This window comes from Cuculus canorus, chromosome 3, assembly GCF_017976375.1.
Source record: "Cuculus canorus isolate bCucCan1 chromosome 3, bCucCan1.pri, whole genome shotgun sequence".
Lineage (NCBI taxonomy): Eukaryota > Metazoa > Chordata > Aves > Cuculiformes > Cuculidae > Cuculus > Cuculus canorus.
This window is the reverse complement of record NC_071403.1, coordinates 51,142,366-51,158,220: the sequence shown is the minus strand read 5'-3', so window position 1 is coordinate 51,158,220 and position 15,855 is coordinate 51,142,366. Positions and strand designations below refer to the sequence as shown.

General features: G+C 40.0%; 1 protein-coding gene across 4 annotated transcripts in view; it reads left to right on the top strand.

The window, feature by feature from the left end:
- Positions 1-13,082, top strand: part of MTHFD1L (methylenetetrahydrofolate dehydrogenase (NADP+ dependent) 1 like) — a 158,523-nt gene extending 145,441 nt beyond the window's left edge. For all 4 annotated transcript variants that reach the window (XR_008449309.1, XM_054063516.1, XM_054063517.1 and 1 more), the window contains 2 exons: positions 6,252-6,360; positions 10,056-13,082. Coding sequence is in view for 3 of the 4 variants with exons in the window: in XM_054063516.1 (XP_053919491.1) it covers positions 6,252-6,341 (90 nt within the window). In the remaining variant the exon portion in view is untranslated. The remainder of the gene's footprint in view (positions 1-6,251; positions 6,361-10,055) is intronic.
- The last annotated feature ends 2,773 nt before the right edge of the window (positions 13,083-15,855 follow it).

The following is a 15,855-nucleotide window of genomic DNA, read 5'->3' as shown; positions in this document are numbered from 1 at the left end:
CTCCTTTGTGCATCTGCTTTTCCTAATGTGAGAGTTTGAGGTTTGTTTGCTTTTGAGAGGTGGTGAAAGGTCACTTGAGCATTGTTTCCATCTCTGCTAGGTGTGGTTGGATGTGTATTTGTGAGTGGATGTGTGTAGACTATATTGTGCATATATTCTTTTGGCCATTTCATTCTGTTGTATTTCTTTTGATTAAGATAAATAATACTGTTCTCTTAATTATTCTTTTCTGTGACTTTCATGTAAATTTTTTTCTTCTGTAGTTCGAAACATGAGCTGCTTCTGAACTGACGGAGCTTTGCGGTTCCAGAGTAAGGAACTTTTCCAGTTCTGTGGAACAAACTATGAGCTGATCTTGGAGATACTTAGGATATACTGCCTGATTTTTGTGCACTAGCTTCCCTCTTCATTGCACACTGAGTGCCTCTGTGCAGTATAGGACAGTCCAGTTTGAAGATTAAATAAGTGACCAGTCACTGGAAGTGTTTGCACTGTCACATACAGAGTGCTGTAGTTCTACCCATTATCCTCATTGCATGGATAGTGTTATGAAAAATTTCGAAGTATAGGTTTAAATGGAGAGTGCAGGGACTTTAAGTAATAAGATCTACATTCACTTCTCCAATTATGCAGTGCAGTGAGGTAACTGTTAATCTCTCCCACTCCATGGATTGCAACTCCCCTGGTGCCAGCTTCCAGAGCGTGGCCAGCACCACAGGTGTCAGCAGGAGTGATATGACGCTCTAGATAAAATATGCCTAGAGGCAGGCAAGGTTGAAGAAATCCCTGCAGGTCTCTAGGAGAAGGGAGGAAAGCTCTTCCTTTCAGCTTCACATGTGCCAAGACTGACAGATGCACTGCAGGGGAGCAAATTTCTGGTAGTGGATCTGTCTCTCGGAGCTATAAAACATACTGGGAAATGTTATTGAAACCGTGAAGTGTAGGTCCTGCATGCCAGGCCTCAGGATTTCAACACACTCTGGCAGGTTGAACACTCTGCATGCATGTTTATAGCGCTGGTCTTGAGTTTCATCCTGTATCGTTTCGTGCTGAGGGAGTATGTGATGTACAATTCACCCCATCAGATTTTATTGAGGATTTCTCTGAAGTCATGTGTGTGCTAAATTCTCTTGAGAAGCAACATCTGTTTCCTGCAGTATTTCAAGATTGAACTGGTTGTGGGTTGTCTTAACTTGTTTAATTAACAAAAGGATACAGTTAGATAATGTGAACTACTTGCATTTTTGTCAAATACAACATTAACTCCAAAAGCCAGGGAATAGAGAGGTTTCCTCAATGAGCTGTTTGTCGACTTTTTTCAGTGTCTTCTAGTCATCTATTTTCTCTGGGTTTCTTTTTCTATTTAGAAACCATGTTATGCCTGTAAAGCAGACACGTCTTACAGGTGAAAAAGACACTAAACTTGAATTGGATGTAGTCCTCAGGACCATCTTTTTTGCAAATCGTGCCATTGTGCTAATCCGGTTAAGGTTATCTCAGGTCCTGTAAGGATTTTTCATCTACGTGTATATGAGAGAGAGAGACACACACATGTATATATGTGAATGTATATGAATACACACTTGAAGTAGAAGGCAGGATGTGTCAACCACTGCTAGGCATTTGTACGACTAAAAAGGAAACTAAGCGTAGATCCTCTTGGGACTACAAGAAACTTATATAGCAGAGTCCTAGCACTTGACTGTGCAACTGTTATGTAAACCTCATGGCCAACTGAAATTACAAGTCAACATCTAACTGCAGTTTAAATAAAACTCCGGTGAAGCTCGACTTAGTCACTCTTGTAGTGAGAGTGGATGTGTTCTTGGAGAGGGTGCGGAACAGCACTTTGATATAGCCTCCCTGAAAAATAACTGCCATCTTCCTTTTGTAGGAAAGCTCCTTAGGTTTGTAGGGGCATGGGGAATTGTTTAGTCATAGAAGTAAATTTCTGGAAGATCATAAATGCCTAGTATAAATAACAGTAGCCTTCAGCCTGTTTTTAACTAAAATCATGTTTTATCTTTCACCAATTGTGCATTTCCAGGAGCGCAAATGATCTTCAGGGTAGCTGACTGTAAGACTTGCTGCTTTTGGCTCCTAAACATAAGAGTACTGTAGTAATAAATAGGTGTCATATTTTTCACGTTGCCTTTCTGCAGCTGATTTTCTCTCGTGGATGTGTAGACATTTGCACAGGTTGCGAAGAAAATGGTTCATTCCAGTGAGTTCCTACAAAACTAGTTCCTATTAATGCCTAAATGATATATTTGGTGCAGCAGCTGGATGAGTTCTTAATAAAACTTTTTTTTTCCTTAATTATACCCTGCATAATGCATTTGTATGAATTGCATTAAGTCTTAAGGTGCAGAATTTATTCCTTATGCATTCCTTCTGCCAGTGGACGTATGATAACAACTGTCTTGGTCAAATTAAATACTACTTATTTTGGCTACCTAAATTCAGCTTGTGGTCATAAGTGGATAATGTGCTGTCATTTACTGCTGCTTCTCCTCTTTTTCTCACAGCCACATTGTGTGATGTGCATAGCTACCAACCTAAAACCCAAATAACATTATATTAGAGTGGAGAGTTGTGAAATATATAGAGGATGTATATTGTATGAGATGCCTGACAAGCTGCTTGATGACTCTAAATTACTGTGGGTATTTTCATGTTGTACATACCTGCTAATTACCAAAGGGGTTCGTGTTTTAGGCATATTTTCTCTTTCATTGTTCCTTCTCCTTTTTTCAAGTTTTAGAAAAGAAGTAATTTTAGTAAGTAGTTACCTCAGAAAGTCTTGGGCAGGATGGAGGTTGTCTGCCAGCCACTGTGCAGGTGCGGTTTGTGCTCCAGCCAGGGAGCAGGTTAGTATCCTCCCGGTGCACAAAAATCTAGATTCCAGTTAGTTAGGGCAGGGAGAGGGTAGTGCTTCTGGGTAGTGCCTGCTGGGGTTAAGACCAGCCTGTGCACTTGCATGTTAGTGCCTTCATTCAGCATGATGCAAAAGAGCAAGGGGGAAGAGGATAATTCTGAACCCGCAGCCGTGTGGAAAGCCAGTCAGCTGAAGCTTCAGTTCAGTCTCTTGGCCAACTGAGCCCTCTTTTCTCTCTTGCCTTTTTGGGTGCAGGAAAAAAATGGAGTGCTGGCAAGGGAATAATCACTAGTAATCTCCTTGGCTAGCCAGCCATCTCCTCCTATTGACCTTGACGTAATGAAAAAGGGATAGATTCTGTTGCATGTTACCTTCCTATGTCCAAATAATGAGAGTGGAGAGAAATAATCATAAATCTACATGGCATTTGCCTGTTTGGAAGTCTGGGCCATGGGGACAATGACAGGATGTGTTTTATTTTGTCTCTGTAATTCACATAGGTATTTGTCCCGAAGTGTTTCATCTGTGATATTTTTACCTTGTATTTCATTTTACGCAGCAGTAATTTTAATTCAGGTGAACTCGTTCCATTTGTTGACTTAAATTTTCAATATAAGAAAAGTTGTGTTCCTTGAGGTGGCAATAAACTGTTTTGATGTTCACATTTTATAGCTGTAGTAGATTTCCATTAGTTAATACAGTGGAGTTACACCAGTGTAGAACTGGGCCTATGGGAAAAAAAAACCCCAAAACACATATGTAGGACTTTTTTTTAACATTTCTTTTTAAAAAAATTAAGGAAAAACTCCTCTAAAGTGATTCTTGTTTTTATTATACAGGGAAAATGAAGACTATATATCTACTAAGCTTGTAGATATACTAAAAAAAAAAAAAGGGGGGGGGGGGAGGGGGAACCTGGGATTTGGAACTTTCTTTCATATATGTAGAACTGCATACATAGGGCAACCAGAAAGTTGTCTTTGGCAATTAGTTCATTTGTCTCCCAGTGAAATGTAATTTATTAAGGCAGTAATTTGTCAAGCATTAATTCATAAACTGGGATGAATTTGAGACAGAAAATAATTTGCTAACCGTAGTTATGTAGTAGTCCAACTAATATGGCCAGATTATAAATAATAGTAATAAGTGTTTTAGTACTTGGCTAAAATGCTAAGGCAATGTCAGTCAATAAAATGCAATCAGTGGTGGGGTTTAGTCAAGACAAACTGGCAGTTTCATCTTTTAATCCTACTGCATGTAATAACAGAGGAAATGTTTTGAGTCCACTAAAAGAGTTCATTGCACTTTTTCTTCAAAGCTAGATTTCAAGTGAGATGATGGCTGCACCAGTACTGAGTTCCCTGAGCTCATTTCTCTCTTCCCAGTGTGGGATTAACCTCTCAATTGGCAGCAGAGCTCTGTGAAGTAAGTGGGACTGTGGTGCAGAGATCTTATACTTTGCTTGTATTGCCACGGTGGACACATTACACAAGCATTTGGAGCAAAGCTGAAGCGGAACGGAGATGGTAACTCATCACTGAATATGCAGCAGAATAGATTGACTTATAAAGAAATACAGCCTGCTGAAGGAGGGGCTGTAAATCTGGCTTTCTGGAGGAGCTAGGACGATGGTCATGTATTTTTCCTCTTTTGAGGCCAATTAGCTTGTTAGAGCTTGCCTTTGGCCAGAGAGAACACTGTAGCTGAGCTGTGCTCCTTGCGCATTAGGGAGGATGGAGGGAGGAAGCCACCCAGCTGGGAGGTAATGGCTGGCTGTGGTGTACTCTGGCTGCTCCCCTGCAGCCCGTGGCCCGGTGGTGATCTGATCATGCCGTAAGCAAATTTAATTCATGAACCAACTTGGCTACAAAAAATGTGTATTTTCATCAGTTCAATGTGTTGAAGGAGGTTGGTTGCTTTAAGATGAATGCCAGAGACAATTCCAAGGGGTAGTCACCCCATGGGCTCACAGGGTGAAACCATGCCCTTTCAGCAACAGGCTTCAGCTCACATCATGAAAACATACCCTAATCAGACCTTTCCCTTAGGTCACTGTTAGGTTTGGAGCATTTCTGGTACTTGAGTAACTGTGTTGGGTTTTTTTTCCCTGCACAGCCATGTTTGAAGGTTGCCTCCTGGGGTCAGATTAACCACCAACTTTAATAAGCTCGGCTGACTTCCCCAGCTGAAGTTTTGTTCCTCAAAACCTGGCTTCTATTAAATAATTTTTAATGCTTAAAGACTCTTAGCCAATAAACAGTCGAGCTATGTTGAACTCCAGTTTGTTACAGAGATCATGATGTCTTTCATCTCTTTGGGTATTAGTATAGGGCCTACGTCCTCCAACTCTAGGGTTAAGATCTCAAAAGGGTTTGTGGAGTCCTTAAGCCGAAATACTATTTCTAGAGAGCCTGGAATTAGTCGAAATACAGGGAGATATTCAGGGCTAGTAACTATCATCTTAGGAAAACTTAGGGTGTGAATCCGAAGTGGTTCAAATTGACCCAAACCGATCCTCCCTTAAATACTGCCCCACAGTTGCAACCTTTACCCTGTTCCAGTGCTGGCATTGGAGCTGGGGAAGCTGCTCCTGGCTCAAGGTACTGAAGCAGGAGAAGATGAGCAGATTGAAAAATAATGTTATTCTGCTGAGCCTTGCTCTCCAGACATCGGCTTCATGAGGGAGCGGGGGACTCCTGGAGCAGGGCAGGTGAGAAGCCGTAGTTAGCTGTGTAATTTAAGTCCATGAAACTATTTGCATGTTTAAATGAATGCAGATGCTGGTATCTTATGCTAGATCAGGATCTTATTCATGCATAATTTGAGATAATTGAGTTGCTTTAGCTTCCTATCTCAACCTACTAATTCTAACTACTAATTTAGGATTCAGCTATAATCCATGTGTGTTTAGTTTAACTATTTCAATTTCTTCCTTGCATTAAGTAATCAGTCATGAAAATGTTGCCATTAATTCTGCTTCCATATACTGGTTTTCTGTGGGAGAGGTCCAAGTTCAACACATTCATATCAGCAGGTGAATTCAGGCAATTATGTGCTTGCCCTTTGCAGTGTCATTTTTTTTCTCCAGTGGATATAAATGAATAAATGTTCTGGATAAATATTCTGAGGAACAAGTAGGTGCCAAAATGTATTTGTTTGGTTAAGGAGTTTATTCTTAGGTTGATGTGATAGCCTGTATTTTGTGGCTTTTATTTTCTCTTTCCTGTCTTTTAGAAGCATACACTTAAAAATCAAGCTTGACATGAGTCTATGATGAACAATCCAGCCTTTTTCTTACTCTGAGGTTTACATGGATGGAGTGATTATCTGCTTACAGGTGCAGGAGTATAACTTTGTTTTATTGTTCCCACAGATGAGCACCATGCCAGGACTGCCCACAAGGCCATGCTTCTATGACATTGACCTTGACCCTGTCACAGAGCAAGTGAAAGGATTGTTTTGAGAGTGATGTCCAAATTCAGGTCAGTCAGCAGTCTTTATTTTCCTGTTTGAGCTTGGAGGAACGTGTTAGTCTCTAGTATGTATACAGAAAAGGTTGAAACTAGGACCTGGTTTCATTGACAACTTCACACGGTTATGGGGAATATTTCATAATGTGTGCTTTGTCACATGGGTTTCTTGTTTGCTGAATGGTGGCTGACACTTTACACCGATGGTGCCTTCTGGATTTCCTGGCTCTGTCAGTTTGTCATGAGAGGGAGCTGGTTCTGCAGTTGTACCGCTCCTGTTTGTGGAAAAACTCAGTCTGAGGAAATCATGTCATGTTACTTGCCTTACAACAAACTAGTTCATCTTTGATACTACTCTCGTGTGGTAGCATGTTTCTGTCAATGCCTATATATCAAGGGAGATGTTTCTCGGCTTGTTCACGAGCTTCACTTTGTTTTTTCCTGTTTTTTTCCTGATTGCTGTCATCTCTCTGAAATGGTAATAAGCATTTCAGGAACACAAATCTGTTCTCTTAGCCTGTCTGTTTTTCATGCTGGGTTCTCTCCCTTCTCATTGAAGTCTGCAGTTACCCTGCTACCTCATCTCCTTCTCTAAGCGCTTAATCTTCTTGGTGCCCTGCTTTAATTTGTGTAGCACGTTCCTCACTTAAGAATTCAAGTCGTTAGGAAAATATTCCATGCTGCTCTATTCTAGCCTTGTAACATGTAAGTGGAGTAAGAGAGGATGTAACCCTGACTGAAACAAACCATGTGCATCTGTGATGGGACTGTCTCCTCTCATCACTTAACTCTCTCCCTTCCCCCAATAAATCAGTATAGAGAGTAAAACAGTTACTTTTACACAGAACAACAATTTACAGTGAGGTAACTGGACTGTGATGGGAGTCCAGATCAGCAAAAACTTTTGAGGAGCCTGTGCCCAGGCGCTTGAGTCCTGCTCTGGCCATCGCTGTTTGCTGTGATTTGAGAGAACTTGAGTTTCATTTTCTCTTTCTGTTTTTTGACGGATTGTTTGGAGGAGGAGAGGAGCTTGCACAACCCTGCAGGATTACTGTTCGGATCTAATTAACTGTTCACTTGTCCACACTTGAATATCACAGCACTCACATAATATCTGGTAGAGCAAATTCTGCCATTTTGTGTGTACCAGTCCAGGCAAGTAAAAAGAAGTTAGATTGAAAGTTAACCAGCATAGACAAGTAAATACTAGCCTATATGCAAACCGTTACTGAGTATTCTGTTGCAGGGTAGTGTTTTACATACCACTTTGTGGCATATATCCCATTTTTGTTACTGATATGAATTATATGTCTGAAAGGTTCATGCATACATATTGATTCATCCTGCAATTACTTCTGAATCATTTGAAATTTCTGTAGAACCCTAATGTAAAATCTGTATGCAGATTCATGTAACCTGCTTAATCAGGTGTTTACTGCCCGGTCTTTCACAAATCCATCCAAAACATGGATTGGTAAATTTTGAAGAACAACGATAATTCAGCAGATTAAATGCTCCATTCCAACTGTGAAGGTCTTTTACTTGAAGAAGTTATGCATGAAATGAAAATGTTAAACTTGTCTTTTAGTCAGCGATGGTGTTTTCTCAGATGTAAAAAGAAATGCTAACAAAGTCACAAAAACATAATAGTCAAGTGAGAAAGAGTGTATATATCCAACTGTTAAGTTATTTTAATTTCATTATGGAGGTATTGCCATCAGGCAGATGCATGATTTAGTAAGTTTAAGCCTTTAAAAAAAAAAAAAGAACAGCGTGTTCATGTATATTTTTCATCAATACAGGCATATACTCATCTGTTTTCCTACCTCTAGCAAGCTAAATAAATGCCTTGAGAGTATCGTAATAATCTGTGAGCACTACACAAGGGACTTAGTGTTCCTCAGCTCTAAAAGTCATGATGTGGTTCATGTGCTAGATTTGTACATTCCTCATTTTGGATACAGAGGGAAACAATATTCCCATGTAATCTTCGCTCCCAACTTTCTGTGGAGAAGTTTAGTAGTATTCTTTGCTTTCATGCTGTCACTGAAGTGAACCCACACTAGAGCTGATACTACGCTTTGACATATTTGTGAGTTTGTTTCTGTGATAGCAGATCAAGGGATTATTTTTTTTTTAGTTCACTTGGTTTGAATTCTTTTCCTAGGGTCTTAGTGTACAATGTAAAATTTGCAGTAATATGATATTTTGCCAGCTCATTAGGACTGATTCAAATCTTTAAGATGTGATAATTGAAAAATATTTAGAGATTTGTGGAAGAGCTGCAGATGTTTCATTATAAACATGCATGCAGAGCTGAGAACAGTTGTTTTAATGGGCAGCTTATATGCTCTTCTGCAATGCATAGCTGCACGAGGCTTGAGAAGTAGGTACAGTCAAAAATTCCTGCTGATAGAGTAGCTGTGTGGGGCTGTTAGTGAACAAAAACACTGGATGTCATTACTCTCTCTTGATTTCCCTCTGCCACTTCACTCCATTAATGAAGCAGATGATAGTTGCGGAGTACCAGTCATTAGAATATACTCTAAAAAGTCACGCGAGCAAAAACTTTGTCAAAATCTTAGCTCTGCCTTTTTATTTTGACAAAGAGTTGACACGTGGAACACATAGTATTACAGTTTCTCCGTACGAGCAACATGCTCTATGAAAAAAGAAAGAATTCTTAATATCTGGAAGTGAACCAAAAGGAATCTGGCTAGTTCTTAGCCATCGGCCACTACCCTGTTTAAATTATACTGCCAGGTCATACACTATGAGAGGTGAAATTGTTTCCTTAGGAGCCATCCGTAGATAATACCAGTCAGAATAAGATTTGCATGGAGACAAGTCTGCCAGTAGGAAGCAATTTTTTTTTTTAAACAATGTATTATTTGCACAGTGAGGGGGAGTTCATGAACTTGACCCACTCTGCAAAAGTAAAGTCTGTTAAGGACCCTTGTGAGCTCTTGTGTTCCGTCTAATTCAATCAGTGGCAGCAGGTGCCTGCTCTTACTGTGCCAGTTTGGCTTTAGGTATCTCAGCGGATGGTGGGGGGTGGTTGTTTTCCTTGGTTGGTGGCTGTCCCCAGTTGCAGATGTATTCTCACGCTCATTTCCTCTTCAAAACTGGTGGAGCATTGGAATGATTGTAATACACAGCATGGGTATTTAGCCACTCTCAGAGCTTTTCTGAGTGCGAGAAGGATCCCAGAGCTCTGGCTGTGATCATCTTCACAGCTGTACAGAAGCCCATGAGGCGAGGACACCAAAACTGCTGCCCTAAAATTGCAAACTGTTTATTGGATGTTTTCATCTTAATGCATTCACATTTGGACAGAAGGTGTTAAAAAATCTTTCCTTTGCATCCACAAAATTGATCCTATGAAACAAAAACTAACTTCTTTTAATCTCATTCCACAGCATTGTGTTTCAGTCAGCAGCAATTACTACAATACTATACAGCCTATGATACTGGAATATGAGTACAGATTTTTGTTTCGCACCTAATAGAGTTACACAGATAATAAATGGGAGATGTATGTGGAAAAGCTAAATGTTTTTGTTTATTATGGTTAAGGCAAAAATATCCAATTTCACTAAAACACTGCTTTTAGGTTGTGATTTTTCTATTGTTATTTTTTTTCTTCAAAGAAAGCAAAAATGTCTTGTTTCAAGGTATAAGCAAGTTCTTTATCTTTCTCATTTCAGAAGCCTGGAAATTAAGAACTGCAACTTTCCTGTTTCCTGCAAGTAGGAGACAAAAATGAATCTGAAATATTCCTGTTATGTGTCTCTGGAGGAATGTCAAGATAGACCAAAGAGCAAAAGTTTACTCTTTCTTCAAACTAGTTTTTATGATGAAATATAGCTGTAAGGTTAAAAAAAGGGGGGGGGAGGGAGCAAGCTGAAGTTTTTCTTGTTGTACTGCAGAAAGCTCTCTACTGGGACTTTACTTGTTTGTGGATAAAAAAACATTGAAAAGAGAGGACTTTTTTACCTTGGAGTTTTTGTCTTTTCTCAAAGGAGTTTACAGAAGTATTTCCCTTATCTTGGTGATCGAAAAACCTGCATAAACATTATTATAATCTACGATCAAGCCTATTTCTCTCTGAAAAATACTCTATTGCTCCTGGCATTCAGGAGCCGAAACTACACACAGATTAACTGCACATTTTTGAGTTATCATCAAGTGTTGCTCTAGATGCATTTGGCCAACAGCCAAGTTTCAAGCAAGGGAGATATTAAGCAGAGAAAGAACAGAGCATGTATTTTGTAAAAGATTTTTAATATACAATTTATTTCCTTGTTGGGCAAAGTTCTTTTGACACACTTAAGCCATAGCTGTCTCATATGCATAGGTCTCTGTTTATCCAAAGCTTATGTTGCAGGATGTCCAGCTGATTTTGTGTTGTGGTAAAGCTGGTTGTTCAGTGAGGGCACTGCTCCTTCTGAAACCCAGTTTTGCTCCTGTTCGTGGCTAATGAAGCCTCCTGCTGTGCTGGCTCTCAACCTGGAGTTTTTCTTGTCCTGTCCCTGGCGCTACACAATGCCCAGTAACAACAGAGGAATGTCCATCAATCAGGAATGTGACAGAGCAGAGCTTTGTTCTACTTAATTTTGTAGGTTTTAACCACCATACTTGGAAAACTGGAGTGTGTTTTCTATTTGAAGGGGGTACTCAAACAAGTTAAATCCTAAAGCATGTGCTTTAATTTACCTTAGTTAATTTACCTTGTCTAGTTTTTCTTAAATCTGCAGCAAAACAAGCCTTAGGTACGGGATACTGCATTTAGCTTTTCGAGCTGCTTCTCCTCAGGAAACTCCCTCTGTGACTGACTGTTGGTTCACTTCGATAACAAAAAATACAACAGAACAATAGGTTCAATCGAGACAATAGGCTTTTTTTTTTTTTTTTTAAGGTAAAAAGCAGTTAAACATTGATGAGAGAGTTTATTTTCCTGGTGACGTTTTCCATCCTGTCACTTTGCTCTGCTTACGCACATCTGTATGTTATGGGCTTCTGCAATGTAGCTTTGGTTCCCTTCGACACAGCCACATTTGGAGACTTAATTATCTCGGGAACTGTGTTGTAATTGAGGAGTTTGTTTTGTTTTTTAAATCATGCTTCGTTATTTATAAACTCAAAACTATAATTATGGACAGAAGAGCAAAGTGGGGACAATTAAAATAATTATCTGTGCCTTCCCTGGAGTAGCACGGAAATATCTGTTGCCTGCATTTCAGAACTGTTCTATTCATAGCGTGATCCCCCAGCACTGTGGGGATTGCTGCGAAGTAAAATGCAAAAAAATAATTATTTGATGTTTTAGCCTGATTAGGTGATAGAGTTCATAACAGCCTAGGCTAGGAATGCTTTAATTACACTGTAGCTGGACAAACATGATCAGTAGAAAGCAAGATTCAAGTATGGCTCTCTAAGCTACTGGGGAGAGAAATACTGACATTTTCTATTAAATTGTGTCTCAAAATACAACTGTGCTGTTCATCCACATAACTGTGTTGCAATATAGCCTTGCAAGCACTGGGCTATCTAGCCTAGAAAAATCCAAAGACTTTTTTAAGAAAATAAGTGTGGTTTCCAGCCATAGTTTTCCTTATAGAGTCCTCGCAAGAAAAACAAATATGACTTTCCTTCCATCTTACCCAGAGAAATTTGGAAAACCATAACTGTGCCTTACTTGTGGTCCCTGTGGCTCCACTGCGAGTGTGCTGGATGTATCTCCATGCAGTATGGGATATTAAATGTGGCACTATCTGGCTGCCTGTAAAGTTTCCATAAGGAATATGGTTGTCTGAGCCACAGGTTTTAATAACTCATTTCAAACTGCTGCTTGATACCCATTGCTTTCGGTGTTGTAGTCTCCGTGTTGTCCCTTCAGGTCTCACGTGCTGCAACTGTTTATCTGACCCATCAGTCTCTCCCTAAAATACCATTCCAGCTCAGTTAGTTGAGAGTTGACAAACATCCTGTAATTTTTTTCTACTTTCGTATGCACAGGAATTTTTATATTGTTTTGATAGCCTCAGTGATCCAAGGAAAGCTGAAAGGGCTCTTATAATTTTACCCGCCCATCTAGTTAACTATGTGCAAATTCTCCTGAACTATTACATTTTTAGTTCTTATTTTTACATTTTAGTGAAATATTTGTTAAAAATGATCCACATTGACCTGCAGGTTCTGTCTCACATCCGAAGGGACCAAGTTACTGGCCATCACCTGAGCTGCAGAAACTGCCACAGTGCAAAGTTCCCAGCCCAAATGCCTTCAAGCAGGGTTTAAAATGAAATCTTTTTAAGGTAACCGTTATTGCTAGGTGTGCCACTTGTTGCTGCATGGATGCAATTGTAGGTGAGAGACTCCTGCCTTTGCATCTGCTCTGAGCAACTTTGTGACATGGCAGAAGGGCAGCTTCATAAAGCTACTTGCTGTGTTTATCCCTGCGTTTGCTAAAGCACGTTAAGAACTATGCCATTGTTTATTATCAGAAGATCTGCTTTTTGTAGTGACTGGATACTTTGTTATTGCTACTGCTAAACTACAGAAAACTAGTGACGTTGAAATACATCAGGCTACATACAACAGGTTTCTTTATATTTCAAAATTCAAAAATCTGAGAATTTCAGTTGCCATGAACATGAAAATCGTATATGTTTATACTGATGTTTAGATTATACATGGTGCCTATCTCATGTCTGAATTCATTAATAAACTACATCCGTTATTTAGCGTTACTCTCTGTTTGTGTTCTGTCTTGTCTGTTTAGCGATCTCCCCCCCCCCCCCTTCCCCTTAAGCCTCTTAGTCTTGTCACATCCCTGTCTCCAGCTAAACACAACTCCACTGAGGAAGGAGGGGAGATCAGCCATGTCCTGGTCAAGTGCCAGATGCAAACAAGTCTTGAGGCTTTTTGTGATCAGAGCTGCTGGCAGAGCTGCAGCCTGGCCCAGCAAACCAGGAACACCTTGGGTCCCTGCCTGTTGCCATGAGGGGCTGTGCACAGGAGGGTTGTCCACAGGACCTTCTGCACCAGTACAGTCCTTTTGAAGCTGGTTTGTTCTTGGAGGGAAGGACACACCAGACTAACATCCTGTTCTGGTCCCAAAATATCTTGCTATTGCCTTTGGTCCTTGGCTTGAAAGGCTGGATCAGATGCAAGGGTCAATTGGACACTTTCCATTTCTCAGTTGGCAGCTGGATTTATGTGAAATATTATCGGGTACAAGAACATATACCTGTGAGCTTCTCAGGGTTGGAGTTAAGTTCAAGCAATTCAAAAGCTTCAGGAAATATGGGTTGTGAAATCAACTGGACCATAACAAAGCAGAAAGCATCCCAGGAGCAGGAATAAATAAATTAGGGAAGCAGGAATAGGAGGAGAGAAATCAAGCATTTCAGGTGCACGTACTTGACATTGCTTCTGTTTTCTAAATGGCTACATCAAGTCTTAATCGTATGATTTGGATTAGCAGCAGGTCTTTAACATGCTTCTGATGACTAGATTTCCAGGTTTTCAGCTTTTCTACTATATTTAGTGAGGAACTTACTCCTACATAACAGATCTCAAGGATTGGGTTTGTGCTTCAGCAGCGCTTGGGTCTGGATGGTTGGGTGGCCATCAGCAGAGGAGAGCAAGCACGAGAGGCAAGGAAGGCTTGCTCTCCTCCACTGAATCATTGGGGTGGGGTGGGGAAGACAGATGGTTTCATCCCTTCCAACATGCAGTTTTTTCATAGAAAAGATTTTTGAGGCAATTTTTAAGAAACATTTGAAGGCCAAACTACGACTGCTTGCTTGAGGGGGTTGAAATGAAAACATTAAGAGCCCCTTCAAGCATTTGTCCTGAGAACAGAACTGCTGCACTATATTTATCACCCTGCACTGTGGATTTAAGGCCAGAGTGTTTATGTAAAGCACGCTAAATTCAAATATTTCCACAAGTGTGGTCATGATAATAATTCCCTGCTCCACACATTTGAGTGCAATATATTACATATAAACAAGCATGAAAGAATATGTATTCGTGCATGCAGTTTTTATGTAAAATCTTCAATGTGTGCGTCCCAAGTAAACTTTTTAACTTAAACCTTGGAGTAGTGATTGGAAAGAGCTAGGCTGCTATGTGCCAGCATAGGCTCAACTGGACAAGACCCTGAAGAACTTTAGAACTTTTTCAAATCAACCCTGCCTTGGGCAATCTCTAGGTCCCTTCCAAAGTAAACTGTTCTGTGCACCTATGAGCTGCGATGCGAACAGAAAAAGTTAGGACTGGGCAAGCACACAGAGCTGAAATACAGGGACCATAAGAACTTTTCTTCGTAGAGCACTAATAAAAAAGAAGATGTATCAAATACAACTCATGACTTACTTTTATGCAATACAGTAAATCAAGGTTTAAGTTATGACATTTTAAAAGCTACTTCCTACCGGGCAGTTTCCATCATGGCATTGTAACTCAATTGCCATTAACATCTGGTCAAAGTTAGTTTCCTAATGCCCAAGATGACTTCCAGCTTTTCAGGACACTGCCTGTTAGTTGCCCACATAACGTAGCACCTGCACGTTCCCATCTCAGGCACAGTTTATATTTATTCTCAAAAAAAAAAACCCAAAATTTCAGCTGTATTTGTAGCAAGCATGTATTACTTACACAGCAAGTAGCTAGGCCAATATATGAACTCTACGATATTTCCTTCCAGTTTCATTTTTTGCCAAAAGGCTTAAAGGAAAATCTGAGGGATGCGGGTAGGGGGAAAAGCCCACAAGTATGACTTGTGGCAGGAGATCAGCTCCTACTGAGCGTTTGGTCAACCAAAGACTCTGCAAGGGGACTACAGCTCCGTATTTCCTGGCTCCACAACTTGGCTATTACACATATTCCTATCCAGCTCTCCTTGGTGTCTCCACTGCAGCCAGAAAAAGCTATACTTGCCAACCTCTTTTTTTTCAGGTGTTTGAGGGAAGTAAACTTCCCCAGGGAAAGTTTTTAAGGAGACCAACAAAACCAACATACTGTGATTCCAATCTGCTCCTTATGAGGTTAGGCTAAGGTTCAATTTTAATGAACCAAGCTTTTTGCATCAGTTCCATACAGTTTTGATTTTTTTTCCTGTGTTTCTTAAGTTCTTAACCGCTACAATTCAGTGTCAGATGTTAGTGCCTGGCAAAAACTTGTTGTTCATCCAGGAGGAAACTTGGATCTAATTCCACTTCAGTAACTACTGAAAGTCATACAGACTTTAGATCCCAGTTTGTCGGTAATAACCAAGTATGCAAGTAAGATGAAATTGGAAAAGAATAAATAAAAGAAAAATAATGAAGAAGACGAGAAAACAAAGTGCAGGGGTCAAATTTGCTCTTTTTGGACAGAACTGTATGAAAGAAACAGAAGTAACTCAAGGTGAGCCTGAGTAGTTATTTTGGTAAATCTCACTTGAAAAATTCCTTTAAATTGAGCAGCATATAACTTTACGCCAGCAATTTTTAAGAA